The 26773-nt window shown below is 39.1% G+C and overlaps 1 protein-coding gene, 2 long non-coding RNA genes and 2 pseudogenes across 5 annotated transcripts in view; all 5 read left to right on the top strand.

Annotated features, from left to right (window-relative positions):
- The window catches only part of LOC110046813 (usherin-like), a 260713-nt pseudogene that overhangs the window by 8681 nt on the left and 225259 nt on the right, over positions 1-26773 (top strand). The gene's annotated exons all lie outside the window — the stretch shown is intronic.
- Positions 923-6922, top strand: LOC149114205 (phosphatidylinositol phosphatase PTPRQ-like; annotated as a pseudogene). Its single transcript, XR_016206583.1, has 7 exons — positions 923-1491; positions 2252-2548; positions 3025-3321; positions 4066-4350; positions 5051-5153; positions 5720-5952; positions 6684-6922. The product of XR_016206583.1 is annotated as a phosphatidylinositol phosphatase PTPRQ-like (transcript).
- Positions 7557-11703, top strand: LOC149114204 (uncharacterized). Its single transcript, XM_089287638.1, has one exon. The coding sequence runs from the start codon at positions 7557-7559 to the stop codon at positions 8106-8108; it is 552 nt and encodes a 183-aa protein (XP_089143764.1). The 3' UTR covers positions 8109-11703.
- Positions 12743-13895, top strand: LOC149114203 (uncharacterized). The gene is made up of 2 exons (XR_016206609.1): positions 12743-13474; positions 13601-13895. It is a non-coding gene; the product is annotated as an uncharacterized LOC149114203 (long non-coding RNA).
- LOC110065987 (uncharacterized) lies at positions 17918-23463 on the top strand. The gene is made up of 4 exons (XR_016206597.1): positions 17918-18149; positions 21546-21628; positions 22412-22551; positions 23307-23463. It is a non-coding gene; the product is annotated as an uncharacterized LOC110065987 (long non-coding RNA).

Genomic DNA, 26773 nt, shown 5'->3' with positions numbered 1-26773 from the left:
TAAAATGCAGGGGGATTACCTGCAATAGACTACCTGCCCATTTAGGGGGAGTATTTGTGATACGTATAGTTGCTTCATGCTATAAAAACTCTTATAAAGGACGGTGCCTTCTTTTGTTAGTGTGCACACGTTCTGCGCATCATGCAAGGCATGGTTTAAGCGCCACGCACGCCCTTGGGTTGACAATGACACAATCAACTACGCTACTACATGTAAGTACACGACTAAAATGAAAGCAAAATTTTCCTACTGTGACCAAATCAAGTTTATTGAACCTGTACTTAAACCAGGAACACCAGCATATCGATAGCCACTAACTGTTAACGTCTTCCAGCTGAAAAACTAGCTGTTATCTGTCGAAAATTAAACTGAAATCCAACTGTATACATGTACCTGCAGATGGCGTAGTGTACGCGCAAAACAAATGATATTTAATTGGATAACATTTAGGTTCTCCTTTTCATTGAACAGCTCTAACATAGTATTTCATGGCCTTATATTTTTTTTCGCTCATCTTTGCTTTCGTTAGTTGTTAGAATTGTGTATCAGTAGCAGTAGTAGTAGTATATCTGTTAGTTGTATCATTATTATTATTATTATTATTATTATTATTATTGTCGCTATTAATAATATCATTGTTATTTTGGATGAACGACCAGACACTTTAATAAAGGATATGTATGTAATTATGTATGTATATGGCTTGGCATTTCTTTATCCTGCTCAGCTGTAGCTGATGAAACGAAAGAGTGAGAAAATTTAACTAAATAAAGAGTGTACATAAGCACGTCAGCATGATCGGTGCCTTTGTTGAAAGCACAATAAGGGGATTGTATCCTGTACTCCAGGGTATCAGTGAACAACCACTTGCTAGGCCATTTGTTTTCGTTGAGGCCTTTTTGTAGTTCTTCCTAGCCGCGCCGCTTTTTTTTTTTTTTTTTTTTTCCCTCGTTGTACGTAAAGAAAATTTTCTTAACGGCTTGGTGATAGACGCTTGACCCCAACAACCTTTATGTTTTCTGTATGTACATATCACGCTTGTACAGTATTCGCGCTACATCAGGCAACTAACATTAGGCATGCCCTTGACAACTTTAAGAAACAGTTATTTTGGAAGTCTTTGCAGGAATCATATATGAAAGCCTAGTGACAATCATTGCAAAGTTAACTTGTTTTCAACTTTGCTATCAGAACCTGATGGTGCTCCACAAAATATAACAGGCCAGAACAGCAGCTCAACCAGCATCTTAGTCATGTGGGATGAAGTTCCAGCTGATAAACAGAATGGTATCATCACGGGTTACACAATTACTTACCACTCACAAACAGAGAATGACAATGGGAATGTTCAAGTAAATGGCTCTGTTCATCAAACCGAATTGACAAATCTAAAGGAGTACGTCAACTACAATATCACTGTGTTTGCATCTACTGTAAAAGGAAATGGACCAGCCAGTGACCCTGTTATTGTTGTTAGAACAGATCAGGATAGTAAGCATTTTGTTTTGTTTTTTTTTTTTTTTTGTTTTTGTTTTTGTTTTTGTTTTGTTTTTTTTGCTGACTGAGTGCATATAAGTACGGTTTAAATAACCAGGAACGGATCAGGTTTTACGAAATAAGTAAATAAATATCTTTTTACTGAGGAAAGAACATAACAGCAGTACCATTTGGAAACCTGTGGCTTTTGGATTCCTTATCGGAAACGACTTGAGAAATGTTGGTTTTTACGACGGAAGAGAACCCGGAGAGGAAACTTTGAGCCAGACCTAAAACCAACAACAAACTCAACCCTTATCTGTCGTCCAGTCTGGGATTTAAACTTGGGCCCCATTGTTGGGAGGCGAGTACTTTGACCACCACTCCATCCCTGGTTGGCATTTTCAAAAATTCTAACATTGCTAAGCATTCCATGTTATAATATGGAAATTGTGTACTTTAAAAACTCAACAAGATTTCCGTAAAATGGTCATTTTCAGGCTTCAACTAAAGGATTCAGGTAAAGCTTGTCACCAGCCTCCCCTTTACCCTCCGATGAAATGTTCTTTTGGATACGCCCTGTCTGCAAATTAATACAAGTACTGCACTGAGTTTCAAAATCAAATTGACACCTGGAGGCTAAATACAACCGGTCGTAGCAAATGTTAGTTCAAAGACATGTTTGATTGATGTACATGGTGAAGTGGCTCCTGGCAGAAACAGTATAACTTCTTGTTCGCGAATGAAAAAGTATTCTTTCTAATTACCTTTTCAGGACCCAGTGCTCCTCCCCAGGATTTACAGTTAAAAGACACGACTTCCTCTTCACTTTTAGTCGGGTGGAATGAAGTTCCAGCTGCAGACAAGAATGGTATCATTATTAGCTATACGGTGAACTATCAGTCGATCAGTTCTTTACTGGTTGAAAACTTAACAGTCTACTTTCCGACACGTGAGGTGAATCTAACTGGGCTGATAAGGGATATGAACTACAGTGTCAGGGTTTTGGCGTCTACCGACAAGGGCGATGGAAACTACAGCGATCCTGATTTTTTTGTTACAAACCAAGATGGTAAGTTAGTATTCAGATTTCCATCAAATAACCCGCCCAACATGAACCCTACGATGGCAAAAAGAGGCCACAACTTGAATGTTTTGAGGAAAGCAGAGATAATTTTTTTTTACCTAATTTACGTCTTCCACACGGGGAGAAAGCACCATTTTTTCACTCCACGAAGAGCAAATAGTGCGATCTGCGAGCTCTCTAAAGATCGCTTTATACTCGTGTTTACTCTAAACGAATTTTAGAGAGAATTAATCGACTGGGTATAGTTGGCATGTGTTCATTTTGAAAATTTGCCAGTTTCAAGACACTCGTGGAAGGTGGTGTGATCATCCGAAACTTTGCAAGAAACTCCGTTTTTTTCCATGTCGTTCAGAATAAGGCTTCTGTTCTTGTTGGACGTTATCTATAACTCTTACTCTGTGTTTATTGAAGTTGCGATTTCATCATTGTTACTCTCTTATCATCGATTCTTCTATGTTCAGTGCCCAGTGCTGCTCCTCAAAATGTGAGAGGACAGAACACGAGCTCGACCAGCATTTTAGTCACTTGGGATGAAGTACCAGCCAATGAACAGCGCGGTAATATCCGCTATTATACAGTAATTTACATGGAGACACAGGGAGGTGCAGATATCTCGAAACGGGTTGATTCACCCACACTTAGTGTTGAGTTAACAGGTCTTAAAAGGTACGCGAAATACAGCATCCAAGTGTCAGCTGCAACTGTGAAAGGCGATGGTCCAGCCAGTGTTCCTATCACTGTCAGCACAAAGCAAGGCAGTGAGTAGACTAAGTAGACGAAAGCATATTACATATGTGAGGTAGTTAGAATAATCACCTAGTAAAGAAAGCCTGTGTTTATCACAGACGCAGAGTTGGGATGATTGGTTGGTTTTAATTAATTCCCCAGTTTAAGGTGTCACTAATGTAGAAACACTTAGTTGTGTAACCATCCATATCCGTCCTGCAAGTAAATGAAGATGGCAAGATAGTAAAAGAATAGCATTTGCAATAAGTAATAACTGAGGGTAGAGGTCTGGGTCTGCGAAGTCCAATTAGGTGAAGCATTCTTTTGACAGAAATGAGGCCACCATAGACAATACAAAGTGTATCAACCGGCGGTTGCTCTCGATTGTTCTCAATAATGTGCTTATTTTTCAGTTAACAAAACTGGACCCCATAATTGTTTACAACTAAAGCAATTTGGAGATAACAATCACATTATTTCGACGTCATGAGGTTATCAATGACTCACATGTGCATACCAACCACGTCGTGCCATTTTTAACGAGTATCATAAAAGGAGAGCGTTTCCACCTTAGCACCTATACTCGTTAAGATACATACAGGAAAAGACCCCGTCTCTTATATTACGACTAGAATTCAAACCAAGGAGGGGCACATGAAACAAATATCTGGAGAAGGTACTGTAATAATCTTTAAGACGACATTGGTCGGCCAAATGAACTTAAACCTACTTGTACTTTATTAACAAACGCTTACTGAAATTTTTGCATATTGCAGTACCTTCTAAGGCTCCTATATTAACGTTTGTTACGGTACTGAACAGTACTAGTGTCGAGGTGGAATGGCAGCCGGTACCTAAAGAGTTTACGCATGGTATCATTACAAAGTACATCATATTTTACACGGTTGAGAAAGAGACGGGCGAAAAGGAATTAGCTGCATCCCTTCTGAAAGCAGTTGTAAATGGGCTCAGACAGTCTGCAACATATTCATTTCGAGTTCAGGCTGCAACGGTGAAGGGTGCGGGTCCTACAAGCAGTCCTAAAAATGCAACAACTGAAGGTGAGGATATAGCTCCTTTTCACAAACACAGCAAATAGCAATTAACAGAAATTCAGATGCACATAATGATGTACATGTACAATATTGTTTTGAAATTTAGCGAAACATCTAAATAACAGTTAGCAGAAGGTGGACTGTTCAAACGAAGTGATGCAAGCAACACCCGTGGTAGCATTATCCGGGGAAGAACTGGTTACCATACTTGCCTAAAAATAATTTTAGAAGGATTACTTCGTGAATATGGCCCATGTAGGGGATTAACTCTTCCACCCTTCATCTTCTCTTGTGTATGTTGAATATGGGCTCTGAAAAAAACGATAAACTTCCAAGCGTCAGTTCTTCTCGAAATTTCACCTTGCCAGATAGTATTTCAACGCTCTAGTCAGAGAACGCTTATATATTTTCCATCAAACTAATATACCTACACAGTACTTTTTGTTGTTGTTGTTGTTGTTGTTTTCAGTAGCGGTAGTAGCGGTAGTAGCGGCAGTAGCGGCAGTAGCGGCAGTAGCGGCAGTAGCGGCAGTAGCGGCAGTAGCGGCAGTAGCGGCAGTAGCGGCAGTAGCGGCAGTAGCGGCAGTAGCGGCAGTAGCGGCAGTAGCGGCAGTAGCGGTAGTAGCGGTAGTAGCGGTAGTAGCGGTAGTAGCGGTAATAGCGGTAGTATTGTTTCCTTTTCTTTTTTTCTATATTGTTTTTTCAGACCCACCGACCGCTCCGACGCCTCCTGATGGCAACATTGGAACAACAGAAGTATCCGTTCCCTTTAAAACTAAGAAAGAGTTGAGTAATGGCAAACCTGTCAGGTCAGTGTTTTGAAATTTTGTCTTCAGTTGGCCTGTAACGCAGGCTGTGCTAAGCTTCATTGGTTATGTACTTCAGCAAAGCCGGGCTTTGCGTTACGATTTTCTAATTTGAAGAATAAAGGACATAAAGTTACTAACCTTGGTAAAGACTACTTATTTCAAAGTTTAAAATAAACTTTCTGGAAGCAGTTGGGAACCACCTTTAATTTTCAATAACTTACAGTAACTTTGAATTCCCTTTTAAAAGTTTGAAAAATATTTCATTTTAACATGTGATCATTGCTTCACAATAAAAAATGGCGGCGGTCACGGAGCTCGTTTTTGAGTTTCTAGCACCTAAATCTAAAATGAAAGGTGTGGCAGGTTGTACTGTAGCTATAGTAACCTGCTAGGTCAAGAAAATGACCAAATGGCGTTCGGCATCGATTGGGCATTCGTTTTATACCAATTTTGTAGGAAACTGATAACAGTGGTAGTAATAATCCGTCAAAGTATGACTGCTACAAAATGCGGGATACTATTGCCAGCCACCTTATGTGAAAACACCTTATTACACTCTTTTACAGCTTTTATCAGATGATCGTCACACCCTTAACTGACGGGCAAAACCCAGGAAAATCATCGGACACGCAATACGTTAAAGTCATGCGAAATTACGATAACCAAGTGAAAGGAGAACCTTATATTACGGCTGAGTTCGCCAACGATCAGTTAAGGACATCATTTCCTGTTGGTGACGGGAAGTATTATTCTAGAGATGGTGTTACTGAAGCTAAGAGAAAGCGCAGAGAAACATCATGTGAGTCAGTTCACATCTAATGGCGTTCAATTTACTATTTATAAGAACGTATATATTGACTTGAGATTACGCTGGCTAACATTTGAGATTTTTACCCCCAACCTGTAAGTCAAAAACCAAAAAAACTAAAAATTGAAAGAAGAGTTTATAGGGAAAAAAAATGAAATGAAAGCCTGGAACAACAGGTTTTCATAAATGATCTGCCTTGAGATTAAAATTGATCAGAGTTATCAGAGATCGTAATTGGCAAAATATACGTTTATTGCAAAGTAGCAAAGTACCACCCCCTTATCAAAATAGTCTTTCACATGAGCAACGAGCACGTGTCCCCTTAAAGAACATAAACAGAGATTTATTAACAGACTCCACTGTATCCTAAGATGGTGTCAAAATTCGGACAATCCCCGCTTAAAATATAAAATAATAATATAAAATAATTCATAATGTTGAAGTTTAATAAGCTGGACTTAAACAGTAAATAGTGAACCGTTTGTTTGTTGGCTTGCTTGTTTATTGTTGGTGGTGGTGGTGGTGTTGTTTGTTTGTTTTGCGTTATTGCGACTTCAGTGCCATCATTTCAGTTTCTTCCACCAGCACCAGGAGGGTCCCTTTAATATATAAAAGTCAAGATACATTTTTCTAGACTTGGGAGGGCTTCATTTTGTCAGTTATTATAGGAACACGCACAGAATTGGTTTAATCCCAGGGTGCCTCTCCGTCTTTTCTTTCAGCTTTCTTCAGGTATAAAAACGGAAAGCTTGAAGAAGGCACAAGATACGCTGTCTTTCAACGATCTTTTGACGAAGATGGTGATTAAGAAAATGAGGGATTTATTACGTTTACCACCAAAGATGATGGGATCCCGACAACAACTTTGATATTATCAACAGTGATTGGGTTACTTGTTCTTGTGATCGTGGCCGGTGGGATTGTGACGTGGCGACGGTTACATCCTAGTGATGAGTTTTAACTTTTATATCTGTATACAGTTCAACCCCTATTAAACAGCCACCCTCGGAAAAATGGCCGGGAAAATGGCCGGGAAAATTGATAATGGTTGCTTGAAGGGGGCTGGTCACTTAATAGAGGTAAAAATAGAAAAGCTCTCATCCGGACTTTGATTACTGGCCGCGTAATATATAGGGGTTAACTTTAATGGGTGGCCGCTTATTAGAGGTTCGACTGTAGATATTTTTAATATTGCATTTGATGATTCAGCTTTCTTGTTTCACCTAACAGTATCGTAACTAAGAAGCCAGGTGAGAGTAATAATAAAAATCATTACCTAGCTTGGAGCTAAAAAACCAAATACAAACAGGACAGCCTTTAAGTTACGAGCTTTCACCCTGAGCATGACGCTTTTTCATGCTTGCGGGACTCAATGACCCCAAGAGCTATGCCGCCTAGAACCTCCTCTGGCCCTGGCAGATTGGCCATGTTGGACTGGTGAAAGGAGAGAAACTTGACAAGTAACATCCTCTCGTCCTCCTGGTTGAGGAATGGACCTAGCATAATGCATCCTTCCCTTAGCAGGAAGCCAGGAAGCAACTAGCGAAGAAAGGCAGGCAGACAGGCAGAGAAGGAAGGAGGGAAGGCAGGTAGGCATGCAGGAAGAGAGGGATGGAGGGATGGATGGCAGTAGAGTAGGAGTGCCAGAGGGAAGGAGGGAAGACAGGCAGGTAGGAGCGAAAGCAGCCAGGCAGGAAGGAAGGAAGGAAGGACGTATGAATAAAACAATTGCTATGCATGATAATTCAAACGAAATAGAATGCGGCATAGAAAAACATGCTCCTCTTTTCTCTCTTTGGTTCTTTCATATTCTAGCAGAGACAAAGTCAGTTTCAAGGAATCGTCAACAAGGTTGGACACAAGAAATCTTTGAGTGGTCTCCTTATAGTAAACCATCCACAGAGCCAAGTTACTACAACACTACTCTTAACGAACTAGAAAGTGAAGGGCAGTCCACTTATGAAGCCGTTAATGACGAACGTTCTGGCCAGGTCACTCATTATGATAACGTTGGTCCACAACAGGAGGACACTTACCAGGAGATCGATCATGCAGTCCATTACCAGCAATTAAATGTAAATCATCAGGCTACGTACGAAGGGTATGTGAAGCCAACCGCGGGTCGAGTTTCATTGTCAAACTCATGACAGCTATTACGATGAGCACGAAGATATATCAATTGCCTCCTGCTTCGTGTGCTGAGCACAAACGAACCAAAAAAAGAAAGGAAAAAAGGGAGCCATATACACCAGAACTCGGCCGCTTACAAATAATGTTAAAAGTAGAAGTGATGGCACTGTAGAAAAACGTTACGAAAACGTACGTTCGGTGTGTTATTTGGCCTCTTTAAATCCTTGAATATAGCCATCTATACACCATATAGAATATTGATAAAGGATTTGCTATGGTACATTTCGTAATTGATAGTCGGTTCGAGATATATTGAGAGCCTAAAACCTGGTAAACACTTGTGAGATAAGCATAACACTAGCGAAATAAGATCAAGCATAAGGCAAAGAAGCATGTTTCATTTTCTTATGCTGGCGCTTATGCTTATTCACTACTTATCTCACAATTGTGAACCAGGCTTTAGCCACTGAAATTAAAGATGGTTTTCCTCTCCTCGGTCATAAAGACAGGGACCGCGGAGACCATTTCAAATTCGTAGGGCTAAAAAATCTGGCCAATACAAAAAAAACGTTAAGGTCAGTGTTTCGCCATTTATCTTGCATATGCGCGCCATCTGGAGCCCTAGAAAATAAATCCCAGCAATAAAAGTGGTAGGGCCATAGCCCTACCAGGTGAGCCCCTCCCCCTCCGCGGTCCCTGAAGAAAAATGTGAAGACGTAAGCGTGGCATGTCCGAAAGTTTAGTAATCAGTAATGAAATAGCATTTGAGTCTGTTTTTGACAGTTTATGCCTTTCTTACGATAGTGATATCAGAAAATTAATCATATTTAATTCCACAGTGATTGGAAATTTGTCTGATAACACTATTTTGCTGTCAGCCGACACTCGAACTTCTCGACAACGGCCACCTTGGGGACAGAGGAAAGTGGCCGTTGAGTAGAAAGGTTGCCGTTATAATTATGGGAAGGTAGGGGTGTGATATGACACCCGACTTTTTTCGGGGAGTGCAGCCTTTTATTATTATTTAAAAAAAAAAATACGTAACACAGTCAAAATATATCAATAACACATAAATCAAACAAAAACAGAGACAAATGACTCGAGGAGAAAGGAAGAGACGTATGGCCAAACTCATGGATTAGGTAATCTAGAGATGAAACATGTTGGTCAACTTGGATTCCACTTCTCACAAAGCGTAGGCTTTTTTCGTTTGCTGTTGTTGCACACATACCGGTATTACAAACACATACATCCAAATAGCCAGGGTGGTAACATTGCAGCTGAGCATGGACTGGTAAAGGGTTCTTAAGTCACAGAGGACACTCCTGCCCAAAAAATTATAGCGTACTCTCTCCCCCCACCCCCACCCAGATCTTGATGTTGATGTTTGTCTGCCTGCTGGGAAAATTTGCATGTATTCAAGAATTTCTTTCCTTTTTGTACGAGCTTATATAATGGTAATTGAACTGAGTGGAGTGCAATTTGGTCTGAAATCATGCGCGTGATTTCAAAATCGAACGAGCGCGCAGCGCGAGTTCGATTTGAAATCACAAGTATGATTTCAGACCAAAATTGCACTCCACTCAGTTCAATTGCCACTTTATTAGATCCATTTTGAAATCGCACAATTTTATCGCCTTAATTTTTAGATTTTTGATGTATTGCTCCAGTAGCCGGTTTGTTAAAAAAAAAAAAGCCGAACCGGAAACGCCTTTACGTCTCATTTAGCATGCAAAACGATGTCATGTGACGAAAACTCATCCGAGCATGACAAAGAAACAAGCGGTTTTGAAGTGAGAACGAAAATAGTCTACTTCAGGTATAAAAGTTCAATTCTCGTCGCCTGAATCAGTGATGGAAGGTCTGTCTTTCTTCTGTGGTTGAGGCTGAGACTTTTCATTGTCTTTGGAGAAGGAATTTGAAGGTGCATCCTGCGTAATTCTGCGATGGATTTCTTTTGAGTTGTGAAACTCGAGTGCACGATGCCCAGTGGATGGTACGTTTTTTTTTTCTTTCATACCGTTTAATGGCATGATTTTAAGGGAGTCCAGCTCGTTATCATCTCCGTTTCTTTTTGTGACCTCGGCGAAGGACTCAATACTCAGGACCTTGTCAAGTTCTTGCGGCGCCATTTGTTTCAAGATATTTTCAAGATGGCGGGACTAGCACCAGCTTTGTAAGACGTTCATTCATTCACTGTTTTGTGGCGCGGGGCGTATTTTGACTATGTTTATTCACAGCGACAGAGTTGAGCTCTTTTGTTGCTTCGTTTGAAACTACCGGAAACCTGGAAACATCTACCTTCTTGAGATGGCCCTGAATTTGTTGTGTGGTTTTCGTTTGTTTGTATTTTCCTGGACTCGGTATCATACGGATTTTGAGCAGATGTTGAAGAAAAATCGCCAAAATATTCGTCAAAATGGACACTGAAAGTTGGAAACTTCCATTAAAGTAGGTGTTCAGCCTGAAGGAGCTCATAATCGTCATTTAGAAACTGTGATTAATTACATTCGTCAATTTTTTTGGAAAAAAAAAACAAGAACAACAAAGTTTTGGCAATAGTAGTTGCGAAATTCTCCACACAATGGCTTTTTGCCTCTCATTTTTCCTGAAATTTTATTGTTTACTTTAAACTAATATTGAAATCTGATTGGTTGTTTTGTTTTACTGTCCCATTCTCAATGGCTGAGAAAAAGATGCGATTTAGAGCAAAAAATGGTGCGATTCGTGAATAAATCGCACTATTGAGAGCCAATCAGATTGCAAGGATAACCAGTGATTTCAAAATGGATTTAATAAAGACCTTTATCATTGCATTTCACTTAATGCTATAGGTAAGATTTATTATGATATGTACAGCACTTCTTTTTCAACGTGGAACTGCTCGTCTCTTCATCAAAATAAGTACCCTCTTTTTGACACGATGTAGGATTTAGAGTCTAAAATTGAGGTGGACACGAAAGGTTACGCAGCGAGGGTAAAATCTGCACTGACTATATTGAGGAGTCAGCTTCACCAAACTACGTGTATCAGAGTGACGCATAAGGCTTCATACTGAGGAGTACATTGCACTAATAAAGCAAACCTTAGGTCTATAAATTTAACCCTAATATGTTGATGATACCGTATTTATTCCATTAAGCCCCCAACCTCGAATAAGAGCCCACCTTGAAGCGCCCACCCTGAAGGTAGAAAAAGTTGATAAGCGCCCAGCCTCGAATAAGCGCCTAGCGCCACCACCCCACCCCCAAAAAGTACTTTTTAAGCGCCCAACCTCGAATAAGCGCCTAACGCCCACCCACCCCTCCCCCCTCTAAAGAAAAAATGAAATAAATAATAATAATATTAAAGTGCACAAGAGGAATACGGGTATTGATTATTACGGTATTTCTTTAATGGCTTACAATCTCTAGTTTCATTGTCTGAAAATTTTATGATGTTGATTGAGAATTATGATAGCTGAAGAGACTCCTGCGAAAACCGAACAATGAGTTGTTAGTCCTGAGCATAAATCGAACAATGATCGGTTACAATTAATATGCTTTAATATTTTGTCATGTTTTGTTCTTATTTATTGTTTTGTTACAAAATAAACTTCGCACTTACTGAAAATGGTGAAAATTTAATAAGTGCTCAGCCTCGAATAAGCGCCCACCCTGAAAGTCCAAAAATCAAATAAGCGCCCTGGGCGCTTAATCGAAAAAATACGGTAGTTTGTTTATCGCTCATAATTTATCACCTTTAAGACCTCCAAGATCACGATTTTACATTAATCAGGCCATGCCTATTGGTAATCAGATATGAATTTTAAGATTTAAAGCAGTCACGCATATTGTACTTTAAAAAATGTAAGCACTGTGTATCTTTAATAGAATACAACAAAAACGAGAAAAGGGCTAATTCAGCATCCAAATCGCTTTTTAGCGAGTTCTTATTTTTTTACCTGAAAGTTGTTGTCTTGAAGTAATTTCCGAAAGCCCTAAAAATATTATCTTCCGAATAAATATATTCAGCGTAAATGACAGCGCTATAACGACGACTAAGGAGAACAAGGAATACAAACATTAATCTATTCAACAGTTGTTTCTAGGATTCTACGGACCTGAAAAACTCCTTCCGGGTCAACAGCCATAGCCAGAGCGAGCTCCAAGCTCAATCAGCTCTTCAAAATTCTGCACGTGTATTCGACACCAAGGCCATTTTCGGTCAAAATCACCTGTTTAACTTGAGTTTCGCTCCAAACATCGATACTCGACCATGTGACGCATCTGCCCCCTTGTTCTAACACAACAATCTTTGGTTTCATCACATTTTTACAACAAACTTCCTTTCCATTGCAGCTACATAGACGAAGCAAGAAGTAGCAAGGGTGATGGCAAACTGAACTTGTGATGAATAATTAGTAAGCGTCAGCATGCGCCCTTGGAATAATTTGCAATTTAAATTTGTAAACACGAGCGAAAGTTCCGAGCCAGATTTCGCAAGCGCATTACGGTATGAATCTCCTTTAGCCACAGCTTTAAATGACTTTCTATGTCGATAATAAACAATTATTGGATGAGGTTTTTGTGATATCCGGAATAATCAAAGTCGAGGTAAGTGTTATCAGCCGAAGCCGAAGGCTGAGGCTGATAACATTAACTGAAACCTTGATTATTTCTGATATCACAAAAACCGAATCTCATAATTGCTTTATTATACATTGTTTTAAAGAAAATAACGACAAACGCATTATCGCACCGAACACGGTTAATTTTCGACAAGCCATGTTGTTATGTGAACTTGACATTGCTCTGAGAAATCATGCATTGCGCGCGCAACCTACGGATTATTCACTAATCTGCAAGCAGATTAGTGAATAATCTGTAGGTTGCGCTGTTTCCTAGAATTAACTGTAGGCTTTTAGCCAATGAGAAGACAGATTGTGACTACAATGTATCATAACAACAGTAAAGGAGATGCATAAAGAATGTACATAGACGTGGCATATCTTCAAATGTGGGAGTGGAATATGGGAGGCTTTTTAATGACCTAACAATAAGTCTACGACAAGGGGGTGGATATAGGGAGGGCAGGAAGAGGGTGTGAAGGGTCAAGCCTTCATTGAAAAGGAAACAATTCAACCTTTAAAAACACTGAATGCATTGCCTTTTAACAGGGACGTCTGGTATAACATTGCCAACACTGAGTGGAGGGTTTGCGAGGAAATAAACGGTAGAATCAGAAGTCAAACACTCAGAGGAGAAGTTTGAGTATAACATAATTGGAATTACCACACCCGTGTAGAAAACCACGCACTGAAAGAGATTGTTTTCACTCACAGCCCTGGCACCATAAAATCATTAAGCCTGTTAGTGTGGATAATGTACTTTTATATATAAAAGTAAGTGGTATACCGAGTGGCAACAAATTAAATTGATAAAAACGATATGATATCATCACATTTGAAGATAAGATATCCTTACATGTAAAGATATCATTTTTGATAACTTTTTTTTGTCCCTTTAAGGTGGCTGAATACAGTCTTTGATACCGGTGTTTTATTCACGTTTTCCTCTAAAACCCTTGATTCTTTGGTCGCCAAAAATGGCAGCAAGCAAGTTAACAACACAAACTTCGGTTTTATGATAGTTAAGCTGACTAATGTGTCGTTGCATAAATAAATATAAACAGGCCTTTAGAATCGGTTCTATTTATTTGCAGAAATTCTAATCCGTTAGATTTTCTTTATAATTCGCATGCAACAAGTTTGTAACAATGCTCCCAAGTTATGTCAATAAAAATTTAACAGAGATCTTTAATTATCTCTTGTTGAAGGTTCACTGGAATATCTAGAATTTCCTTCGAATATCTAGAACTACCTTTGTTGAAGTGCAATTTATTTTTCAACACTCCGGCTAGTACTTATTTCTTAACGTATCTTCGTGCAAAATTTTTAATGAGTGGTTTTCGGGAAATAGGCGTATTTCCGAGACAGCTATTCCGCATTCAATCGCACTTTTGCGACTTACTACGCATTCCCTACATTTAACTGGGTTCTTTTGGTAACAAGAAAAAGCTGAGAATTGCTGGGCTCATACCTTTGTAACAAAAGACCAAAATCATCAGCACTCTGCGTTCAATTATGAAGAAAAATAATATAGATAGCTATATTAACGCCATTTTTTAATTTTTTTTCATTTTATTTATTATTATTTTGTTTTGTTTTTTTCTTTTTGCAATCCTTGTGCGCACGCTGAATTACATTAGCAAGAGCGCGCGTGAAAACTGTGTTCGGTAATTTTAACTACACGTGGATTTGTTGGTGTATGATCGAAACATCTTCGGATCTTCTTCGGTCGTCTTCGGCAATTTACGGTTATATTGGGTAATCTTCGAAAAATGTTCGGAAATCATCGGAAAATGTGTGGGAACGTTCGCCTGGACTTTGGACAAATTTTGGAATATCTTCGAAAATCTTCGGAAAGTGCTCAGAAACCTTCGGAAAATCACCACAAACGTCGTTATGTATTGTGAATATTTTATAAAATAAAAAGAAAATTACATGGTCGCTTTGAGATTCGAACTTTATCTTCTCGTGTCAACACTCGAAGATAAATATCGTATATCCGCTCGACCATGTAATATCCTCCATATGTGTCGATTCTTTAACTTATGATATTTCTATGCAGAGGTCATGTCAAACTCCCAAGTAAAGTCTGTATATTACTCTTCATTTTGACGAAAAATCGAGCAATTTCTTTCATTGACATTTCTGCCCATCAAACGTCTGGTTTAGAACGATGGTGTCGCAAACAAGGAAGCTGACAACCTCCTTCCCAGGGCCTTTTCATTGCTTGGGGCCGCGGCGCCGAGCAGGGGAAAAGGCCCTGGGAACAAGGTTGGGAAGTTGAAAAAATTGTCCTTAAGGAGTCAGGAACTAATTCGAAAGGCACACAGACACACACAAGTGAATGGTGAGCAAACAAATAAGGGGTGCTCGAAAAAAGGTACCTGCGATCCAGTATGCGTTCCCTGTTTCCTGTTCCATTTGCCCTTTCGACTTAATCACCTTTTTTTTATTTTGCAGTCCGTATTATATTTTGACGTTAGGTGACTCATCTGTGTTCCTTTTTTGTTTCCCTAGTACGTTTCCTTTTTAACGTCTTCATTAACGTTAACGTTCTATTTCCTTCAGTATCCATTGTCGTCGAAGCGGCTCGTGCAATTTCAGCTTTTTGAAAAACTCATTCCTGTAAATTAATTACAAATTGAACCCATATGAAACTGTATGATTGTAATCATACCATAGTACTTTAATAAGAATGCCTTTGTATTCTGGCACCCTCTTTCTTTTTATATACGACATATAAGAACATGTAGTATTTGTTAGGCTGAACTCGTTCTTATATATATGATGCTCTATTGGCTAACTTTCAGCCTGATGTTCTTAATCCACTTGTTCCTACATGTGGGTGTTTACTCTGCTTCGCACCTAAGTCTCTGTGCAAAAGACGTTTAATTCACCGTTGGGTTCCATACGATAATGACATTTGCATTATTTAAAAAAAAATCAAGATAAAAGAGATTTAGTTTAGATGATTGTCTCAGAAAAGTGAGTGATGTTTGTTTAATTTCAGGTACAAATAAGAGTTTGCTCTGACAGGTGCATGATTTGAAAATTCCGCGAACAATACAGATGACAACTGCCCGCTAGCAGAATTAACGGAAAATAACATGAGGCTCTCTTTCAGATATCTTTGTGTAGCTCTCAGACAGCTAAACAAACAGCTTAGTAGACAAAAGAAATCTCTCTTTTCATTGTGATGTTAACTGTTGTTCTTTCGTTTTGTAATCATTCTGATCTGCCGCATAGGTTGACAACTTAGTCAAAGCTGGTACTCACTTCAGCTAGACGCCCTCCAGTGAGAAGCTAGGCTGTGCGTTTGTAAGTAAAACGAGAACCTCAATTTAACAAAACTAGGTAGCAAAATTTCTCGTACTGTTTTACAACATCTATTTTGATATGATCTTCAATCAGCTGTTTGGAACGTTTTCGCACAGAATAGAGTCAAGTTACATTTTTAGCGGCATTTGTTGCTTGATGCCGAACAAAGTGTCATGTTGTGATTAAAGGGGCTCAGTCACGGTATTTTGAGTTATTTTGGCCACATACAAAATTACCTTTAAATGGTAGGAAACCTAAAAATAACAGTTTAATAAGAGAGAAAAACACCAAAGAGATAATGATAAACCATAGGGGCGCAAGGATGGCTAAGGATGGAGAAGATTAACATGGATTACAAACGACGAATTTGAAAAATTGAGGCGGAGAGAATCAATATGAACAAACCGTGACGTAGCTCGTTTAAGGTTCCATGCAGTTCCTTTCATAGTATAAGGCAGTGGCTGTAATTAATGACAGGAATCCCCAAAAGCTTACTCTTTGCCAGTCTTTGACGATAAGTCTACTGTTCCAGCTGCCTTTGACAGCCCGCAGTGAAAATTGATCTCATCTGGAACTGTATTCCTTTTTTAAAGTTATTTTATGATTGTCAACATGTTAGTTATTGATCCAAATTTTCAGTTTAATTAACTAATTATTAAAACCAAGGACGTTTTACTGGTTATCCTCACTTGGAGTTAAATTGGAGGTCATCTTAGTAAGTTTCCCGTTTAAATCTACTTTTGAATCTACGGTTAAATTTCTTGACCAATTTTGGAGTAGTCCAGCACTTCTTCCCGACCTGTATTTTTGTTGTTTCTGGTAACCTGTAGCTTCTGTTGTTTCAAGAGATAGGGGCATTGTTTAGATCATTTATGTATTGTTTCGTGAGCCAAAAACAAACAGTGTTTGGACAGCTACAGACCTGCCCCCAATTTTATGATACTAATAGGGACGCGTATTCTAACAGCATCATTCAAAAACACGGACGGAAAAGCTCTTGCTCCTAAACAAACTTCAAATGTGAGGAAGTTATAACTCGGGCATTTTTAAACGTCATGAGCTATTGACTTTCTGCCTTTAGAAAAAGCGATGAAAGAAGTTTATGTTTATACAGAGGCCCGCTTTCTCCCTGAGAGAGACGCATATTCATTGTTTCCACGTATTTGAAAGCATCAACTAAACTGGAGCGAACACAGCTGTGACAAACAAACGGCTAATAGGTAAAGAGTAGAAGTGAACTGTATTGTGACGAGTTTTTCTCTCTCCATGGTAACCCATTTCAGTTACAACATATAATTTAAAGACTTGAGGAAGACCTTAAAGTGTAAATGGCATAACAAAAAATTTCTGCTTACTAGAAAGTCTAGAAAGACCTTTCCAATTACAGAAGAATGGCGTTTTTCTTTTTGAAATATCTTTTTTTGTTTTAGAGATATTGACGTTTTTCTATTATGCAAATTAGAGTAGTGATGGCGTCATATCGTTTGCAAGTAAAAAATGGTAAAATACTAAATAAACAATATCTCTAGAAATATTGAAGCAGTGTTCTTGAAAGTTGGCACCACAAATGAGCATCACAAAAGAAACAAAATGACACCCTTAGTGCTGTTGCCATAGCAACTGTTTCGGCTCCAGTCTCTTTTGGTTAAAAAAAAACAAATATCCCCATTTGCAACCTCTAAAGTGAAGCAAAGAGTCCTCCTTGCACAGACGTAGTTCCCATATTGTCTTTAACTCCCATCATTAGATTGGGTTGGGTAGATGGTTCTTGGTTTACGACAAAGACTAGGAATATCATTTCTTATTAAGACAGCACCAGCGGCAAAACTGTTGTCATGGCAACAGCGCGAAGGGTGTCATTTTGTTATTGAGGCTTTCATCAAGGTTATCTAAGGTTATCTCGAACCATATTTTATGGCTTAATACTTCAACATATTCCAAAAAACATCACTGAGTTGATAAACTGGCGGTTTTTTGTTCAGTTTTTCCTTTATTATCTATAGTTATGATTATTAGTTTTTTTTAAAGGAAGAAAGAGAACCAACTGAAATGACGAAACAAGAAGCAGTCAGATTGCTATTCTTTTGTCCATTTGCTCTCTTTTTAAACTGGACCTACTTCAAATCTGTAGGTAAGTCTATCTGCCCAGTTTATCTGGCGTATACAGCTGTTTCGAGTAAGCTAGGTTGTCTTACAAAAGCGTAAAAGTGTACTCGACAACGCCAAAAGGTGCTATGGGTGGGGTACCCTGCGCAGCAAGCGTTTCTGTGGGGTTCGGGAGCAGCGCGAAAAATGGAGCGAGTAAAAGAGGGGGGAGGGGAGGGGAAGGAAGGAAGGAAACGCTTGCAGACAAACCCCTGGATTTTGAAAACCGCCCACTTGGCCTTTCATGCCTGAGTGCGCACACTGAGATTTCGTGCTGTCATCGGCTGTCATAAATTAAGCAATAAAATCTTCGGCCTTCCGTAGCGGAAATGAACTTTCAACCAAAATAAACTTTACTTGTCAAAATATATCTGAAGCAACGAGCGCACGGTGGGAACGGAGAAATCTTGATGAATTAAATTTGGTAATTTATAATCAAGCTATATTTCTACTCAATCTGTCTAAAAGGAAGGACTGCAAGGGTGAAGTTTTAGCACAAATCTGCCAGAAAGTTAAAATGTGAGAAGTATTCAAGTCGCGTTAGTAATCCTTGTGCTCGCATGATTCGAAATCTTGGATCACTGTATTCATTCGTCCAGGAATCGATACAAGGTAAAATTATCAAGTCAACTCCCACAAAGGCAATTCCAGTAAAGAAGCGTTTGCTGGAAACGCCAGATCCGAAAATCGGTTCGAGTGTTATCGCCTGCAGCAAAAACAAACAACGGAAAGTCTTCTCGGCCAACTTTGGAATTTGGGCAGGAGAGGCTTCAAACATCTGAGAGGGAAAATAACGATAATCTTGACCAGTGTCTGAAGAAAGATAATCTTCCCCAAGGCGGCCTCCAAGTCAAAGTGGTTTATAAAATATCCTCGTAAGAATTCCCCGCGACGAGACGACTAAATTTTTGGTAAGGTAAATATGTAACAAAAACTGGCATGTCGCAGCTAACACTATAACAAATCATTCAGAATTGTACCCAGAGGTTCTAAATACTGTCAACGAAAATGCTTCAAATGAAATGTCAGACTACGACAACATGTTGCCATGTAAAAAGCCAGACGAAATTAGAAGGTTTTCCCACGCAGTAGTGCGAATTTCCTGTTCCGTGGTTTATTATCTTGTCCTTGGCGCATGCGGCATTCACGAAAGTGATGTTAAAATTAAGAGAACAGCTGCAAATTGTGTCGCGCTTTCTTCTACAATAATGTGCAGGCTTCGAAAAACCAAAGCGTCGGCATTGCACTACACGATTTCTACCGTACTGTCGAAGCTGACGACTAAATCCTCGTTCAGCGAGAAAAGTTAAAGCGTTTTGTAAACAAGCTTCGAACGCGTCTTCCCATTTTGTCTGGCACTCAAAGGCATTAAAATACCTTTGATCGACACATGTCCATAATATTGGATTAGCCCAGCCAATCACGAGCCCCGTTAGCTGGCTAACGGAGGTTTTCAAAATCCAAGCGTTTCCTTCCTTCCCCTATCCCACCCCCCTCTTTCTTTTTTTGGCTCTCGCCCCATTTTCCGCGCAGACAAAACACCGAAAATCCCGTTCCTCGGTCTTTCTTTGCTTCCAAACCCCACGGAACGCTTGCTACGCAGGCTATGGGTGGGGTTAATTGGCTTACCCCTGTTTTAACTCTCCCTCAATAAATGTTTTGAGCACGAGTAGAAGAGATAGTTGAGGGACTTGACAAACCTCTGTTTGATCGAAGTTCCTAGTGATTTAGTAGCATAAAAGAAATGAACGCACATTTTCTGCTGTCCACTTCCTCCCACATTAGACATAGTGAACGACCACTACCCAGATTGCTTCTCGGCATTGTCGGGTACTTTTTTTTAGGACAACCTTTCTCAAAATAGCTGTATTAAGGTTACAGTATACCTTCAGATCGGCAATTTTCTTCAAATTTGGATTTTTGGTTCAAAGTAATGGTCGAAGAGTAACCTCTAATTTCTGAAAACAAAATTGAAAAAAACTCAATATTGGCGGAGAAATGGAGGTTTTACGTTACGGCCGGAAGTAAAAGTTCCCTCTTGATTGACAGCCCTATAACGTGTACGCAATCAACCGAGACTACTTTCGCGGGAATATATGGATACCACGAATTGGCTGGCTACTCAGATCCAAGCATTTTTCCTATTAGATGTAATTCTATTAAGTTATAAGTAAACATGGACCACGGAAAACTCTGTTTACCAGTTCGAAAAAGCGAAGAACGAATGAAAACACATCAATGAGTGAAGAAGCGAAAGTTGGCCTCGCGGATGAAGCTATAGCTATCGTATCAAGCAGGCAAAAAGATCGAGTCAAGAGTAGAGAAAGATTCTGTAAAAGTTTGGGAACTCGACAGCTATAACAGCGACGTGTACATTGACTCTTTTGTTGAGTCCGATACCGATGAATCGCCCAACTCATTGAGATCCATTGGAATATTATCCATGCACATTTGCTCCGCCGCGCTTTCTTTTGTTCAGTTTGTTCTCGTCGCCCAGCCACTCTAGCGTTCGTATCCTTTTTCGTCTTCCCCATTTTGCCAGACCAGCTTCAAGAAAAACCGAGCTACAGAAAAATTATCTCTCTGCCTTGAGCACATTGCGAAACTCAAGGGTTTTTTCGAGATTCACGCGTAAATTTCACCGCGAGTTAATGGTAGTAAATTTTCCAAGCGCTGATTGGCTCAGTGATCTGAGAACCCAGTTGAAGGCGTTTGTGGGCGGAGTTTGTTTGCGAAGCAAGAGATTTTTCTTAGCGCTGTTTTCTCGAATAAATTTTTTCGCTTGAAGCAGACACTTTAAAGAGTTACAACTCAAAGGGGATTTGTTTGATTGCCCTCAAATTTGGACAGTAGCTAGATTAACATATAAAAAACAAAAACGTGTCTGAGAATTGTTTATTTCGAAATATTTTTTCTCCGAGAGCAATTTTTGTACGATCACATCACATTTTTTAAGTCCTATTTTGAAAATGTTCTGTAACTTTTTACTGCAATTGAATGTGGCAAAACGCAGACACGCTTTTTTAGCGCTTTTTGTCCTGAAACCAGGGAAAAAAATAAATTGGCGAAAAAAAAAATTCGCTTTGACTTGTAGCTTCCAAAAGGTGATTAGGACGCTCGCATTTAGTGGCCGTGAAAAAATCGGCACTTTATTTTATTTCAAAATTTTTGGTATGGTTTGATAGCCAGCTCTATAAGCTTTAATTTGATATCGGGGTTTAGGTATCTACAGCTTAAACCGAACGCGCTACATCGCTTGGACGTGAGACACCCCTGAAGGTATACGGTAACCTTAATATGCGGTACCTAATTTTTTTTTTTTTAATTATATTTAAACTTTTTACTTTTGAAAGCCTTCTAACAAATAAATTTTCTTTTTCAGAGGGCACAGATCATTATCACATAACATACCCAGAACGTGTTGATGGAAGCCGAGACAAGAGAGATCTTTCAACTTTTGATAAGGTTAATTACGTTTTTTTGATTTATTTACAGAAAGTAGATAAAAACATAGATAAGAAAATTAAGATATTAGAGATGTTTTCACCCGGGGGTCAAAAGTTATTTACTTTTGCTTTGTTCTTGTATTATTTGCAGCGCGATTGTCTTAGAAAACTCGCCCAAATTTGTAAACCAACCAGAAGTAAAACGGAAATCAATCGTGACTCAATGGCACACGTTTTTTCGCGTTTTTCCATATACCGCGGAGAAAATAACACAAGCTGTTACATATCCCCTGGGTACTTATCTCAAGCAGTTTCACAACTAGAGTTCGTTCCCTAAAGGAAACTGCTTAAAAATTTTATACTGCACTGTAAATATTTCTGACCCTTAAATATTTCGGACCGTGTTAATTTCTGACACTTTTTATTTCCGAATATTTTTGCAAGCTAGTAATGTGTGATTTGAACGATTGGGAACTGTTATATGTTGTACAAAACCCCAAGCTAGAAACCTATTGACATGCTTGGTTAAATGTTAACGCCGTTGGGGAAATTATCTATTCCAAAATACTATCAGTCACTAAAAATGTTGTAAAGGCCTGGTAAAAGAAACCTTATTTTTAAGTCCCGGAATATGTGTTCTCGGCCATTAGCCTAGGGCTGATGTTAATAACGTGAAAAAAAAAAGAACTTTAATTTGTTCCCTGTCATAAAATCTTAATCAGCCGACCCCTCAACTGAGCAAGCTCTCAGTATCCTTGTCAACATTCATTTGATCTTGACATGCATATTTTTGTCATTTCAGATTGCCAGCTGGCTTTCTGAAAAACCTGAAGAATAACTTCTGTGTTCATCCACATGGGGAATGGCCTGGCGAAGGTGTCAGTTTGCTCTACTGACCGGGATGTTCCAAAGACAGGCTCAAGCTTAGCTTCTTCAATCTCGGTACGAATTCTAAATGTTTCTGGGACCAAAGTAGTCCGCTTTTAACGTACCATGCATTTAGTTGTTTTCAAGAAGTTCTCGGAGTAGTGAGTGAGGTCTGACCGCAACATTTGCAGCTTTCAGTTACTAGAAATCTATGCAAAGATGACAAGCACATAATTTTTTCGAGGTAAACTGATATTGCTGACTAAAATCAAGAACATAAAGCATGCGCCGAAAATATATTTTTCCACGTTGTCTACGCACACTGTAACAAGTAAATGCAAGCTTAAACTGACTAACCACAATATAGTTTGGTTGTAGTTTTTTTTTTTGTTTTTTTTTTTTTTTAATTTTCGAAATAACGTTTCTATTTTTATTTTTATTACTACCAGGGGAGTTATAAATTGGAACTGAGGTGGTATTCTACTTTATATCATGCCATAGAAAATACAACCAATCAGATTGCAAGAAAGCCGCCGTATATTGACGGCATTACACCTAATCTTCCCATCGGGCACCACACGTATGTCGCATGTATTGTGTAGGTCACTTTTTTATGACATGGTATAAAATAGTTACGCAATGCTTTCGAGTGGTACACCACGGAATATCTTACTTGTCACTTGTATTTTCTTAAGACTCGTGTGCAGTATACCGAGAAAATAAGTGGCTCGTGGGATATTCCATGGTACGCCACTCGAAAGAGTTTCATAACTAGTGTGTTTGCAGCTTGTCAGTGTCTTTATCACAGTCGGTTTCACTTTTGTTTTCAGATTCTCCGAGAACTGCCTGATTGTCAACAAAGAAATGCGGAGTTCGATGTTCAAGGAAAGGGTTATATTATAACCATGATCAGGATTTCATAAGAAATTCATTTGCTTTAACTTGGATGAAAAAAAAAATAAAAAAAATAATAGAAGTTCATGTCAATATTTTGTATTTTTGAACATCATTTTCAGCTGAAACCCGCTAAACTTTGAATCTTAATTATAGAGCGTTTTCAAACGACGTCCAGACAGCCGCGTTGGTGTTTTCAAACATACGTGTTGTTTACCATTTACACGGAGAAACCGGTTTGTCGACGGTTGTGCGAATGGTAAGGAAAAATCCCAAGCGCTACGCCCTCGGGAAAGAGGGGTGCTTGACACTCGTTAATGTAAACTGTTACTACATGTATGTAACACGTAGTAACAGTCGGCGCAAAACCCACTGAAACGCTCAAATTCATCATTTTGAGCCACAGAAACGACAATGCACAACAACTGAGGTAGGTCTACGTTTATTTTGAGCTTTATGCATTGGCAGATAAGAGTCCTTCTTGATATTCAACTGAATTGTTGGTTGGATAGAGGAAATTACACGTTGCTCGTTGTCCGAAGTTGTCGACATTTAGGAACAATAGAATTTGAAGCGTGTGAGGTAGCTCGAGTAAACGGAAGAATCTTAACATAAACATCGGTCTCAGGAACACCAGGAAAGCCCCTATATGAAATGCTTAGGAAAAATTTTCTGATGAAAACATTTTCAAAATAGTAAGGTATTACTTGAAGATGTAAACAAAAAATCGTGGTCTTGGATCATCGCATTTCACACTAACCCTATTTAATGTAAAGTCGTTCAGGTTAGGTTATAGACCTCTGTATTTGTTGTCAATTCCCTGTTTTATTTTCTAAGCATCTTCGCTTTTAATTTCATTTAAATACAAAGAATAAAAATCAGATTCTAAAAACGATCTAAGCTAAGTTGAGCAGTGGTAAGCAAGCCACCGACTCGAACTTGGCAAAAAATTGGAAAACTCTCCAAACAAAAACCACCGAGTATCGACCTTTGGTTTCTGGGGATAATGTTAAATTAGCGCCTTGTATGGAAGGAGCCATACAATTGATTTGTAACAAAGAAACAATGTGGACATGTGTTTACAAGTGCAATAGAATCATGACTTAGGCCAAGTTCGGACAAGCCTCCCACCCGACGCGTAAACGCTTACCCTTTGATTCACTATTTGTTGTTTTGACTGGCAAGATAACTCTTTCGTATATTTCATATACCATCTATAAAAAGTGTTGTCCTTTAACATACCTTAAGTCAGCACAAGGCATCCCTTTTTCAGAAAGTTGCCACACCTTTTGCGGGAAGAGCCTCCCCGTGTATTACAGGGAGTTGTTCTTGAGGGCTGGGGGCGTGGAGCAAAGTTAATATCTTTTCCATCGCATCACAACGTGGTTACCATAGACTGAATTTTGACAAAGATTTCTTTTGGCTTGCTATTGGCCTTCCAGTTAATAACGGTGTCATCCTGTTAAATCCGATTGCCAATCGACTTTGTGGCGCCTACTCCACTCTGTGGCGGAGGCGCCAGTTGTTCTCATTATAATGCGGGTAGATGCCTCCAAATTCAGGAGCCTAACTACTTCTACTTGACGATATGTTAGCAAACAAACAAAAGCAAAGAAACGTGTATTCCGACAAATGAAAGTCAGATCAAGAGCTGTCGAGTGTTAATCCGAATGACTTGAAAGGTCAAAGAGTCGCTCAAGTGACCTGTTTTGAAAATATTCTCAGAATTCGCCGTTTTATTTACCCCATTTTTTTTTTGCGCCCGATGTGTAGATGTAATCCCCGGGGTGTAGTCTCGCTGGGTGAGACCATATACCAGAGTGCTTTTTTGAGCCTTGAATTTCGTCTAAATCCAAAGAAGGCGACACGGGTAAACATTGGGTCTGCGTGACCCTCGTAATTGTAGCGCAAATTACGCGTAAAAAACCTTTTCTTGAACATGTTTTACAACACGGCTTTTCAATTGCCCAAGTTGAATTTCTTTTATTGTAAAGCGATAACTGGGCTTTGCAAAAATGTATTTTTCATTTAAAATTTCGTTGCACCAAGAAAAATTGCCCACAAAAATGCCCTATTTTATGTTTTTCCAAAGTAAAAAAACTAGCAATCTTCCGGCGCTTCTAACCCGAAGTGAAAAAGCACTTCTTGCCAATAATTATTAAATATTAATTATCAGTTCGAGGGCCGTTCTGCAAGTTACAGACCGAACTTTTCCCCGTCGATTTCTCGCCCAAGCGCTGAGCGCGCGGGTCATAAGTCGGAGGGAAGAAAAAAAACGACGATCTGTAACTTACAGTACAGACCGATAAGACGAGGCTAGTAAATTATTTGTTATATCTCTACTGAGTCTCTGCCGCGTTCGGGAACGATGCCTATTCACGCGGAACGGCTTCAAAATTCTGACGCACGTCAAAATCAAAACGAGTCAATTTGGAAACGTTGTTAACTGACTCTTAAGTCGTTAGCAAGTTTTAATGCACAATTTTAGACGTAAAAGAGAGTTTTAAACTTTTACTTGCTGTAACGGTAGAGAATACTTGGCGATAAATCACGAAACATTTTGGGTACATAAACAGCTTTAAATTTTAGCGGGCCGTATTTTACTGTAGGGCCCGCTAAAATTTAAAGGTGCTTACGTTCCCAAAATGTTTCGTGATTTATCGCCAAGTATTCTTTACATTTATAGCAAGTAAAAGTTTAAAACTTGACAAATCACAGTGCGCGTACTTACTGAGAGATATCATAACGTTTGTTATGCCTAACTGGTTTCGCGAGTTTTTGGTTGAGTGTATGCGGATGAATCGCAATCAAGAGTGTTCAAACAGGTTGTATATGTTTTACATGGAGAACGGTTTTGAGACTCATTTTTATCGTATGGTATTGTGGAAGGGGAGGAGATATAGTGTTTGTAGAAAGAGAGTGACCCTACTTTGCAAGTGTTGCACGCGTAATTTTAAAATTTCATGCAAGGCGTTACTAAGTCTATTCAATAAAACCAAACGGCAGAAGAACGAAACAGGCTCCATTCGACAAGTTCCTCGTTAAACTTTGAATCCATACTGAATTAATCTAGTATGGATTATCTAAAAATCATCACAAACAATTTTGACAATTTTCTCTTCAAACTCCGAAACCCCTTTTTAATTGGCAATACCTTCTTTCATTGATGAAAATCTAAAGAAAGTGCTTTAGTTTTGTTATAAGTCGCTGTTTAAGGGCCCTTAAGCTATTTAAGAAGTGTTATAACATGTTGACCACATGGCTAGTCGTAAACCTGCAGTGTAAATCAGGAAGACAGAAAGCTCTTCCTTGGTGTCTTAGCAGACTTTGGTTATATGATTATTTGCATGAGATTCTTGTAAGATTCTCCATGAAAGCGTTGTGTTTCTTACAAAAAAAAACC

Source organism: Orbicella faveolata, unplaced genomic scaffold, assembly GCF_042242905.1.
Source record: "Orbicella faveolata isolate gen_17 unplaced genomic scaffold, um_ofav_v1 contig_14, whole genome shotgun sequence".
Taxonomy (NCBI): Eukaryota; Metazoa; Cnidaria; class Anthozoa; order Scleractinia; family Merulinidae; genus Orbicella; species Orbicella faveolata.
Note: the sequence above shows the minus strand (reverse complement) of the source record. Positions and strands in the feature narration are given on the sequence as shown.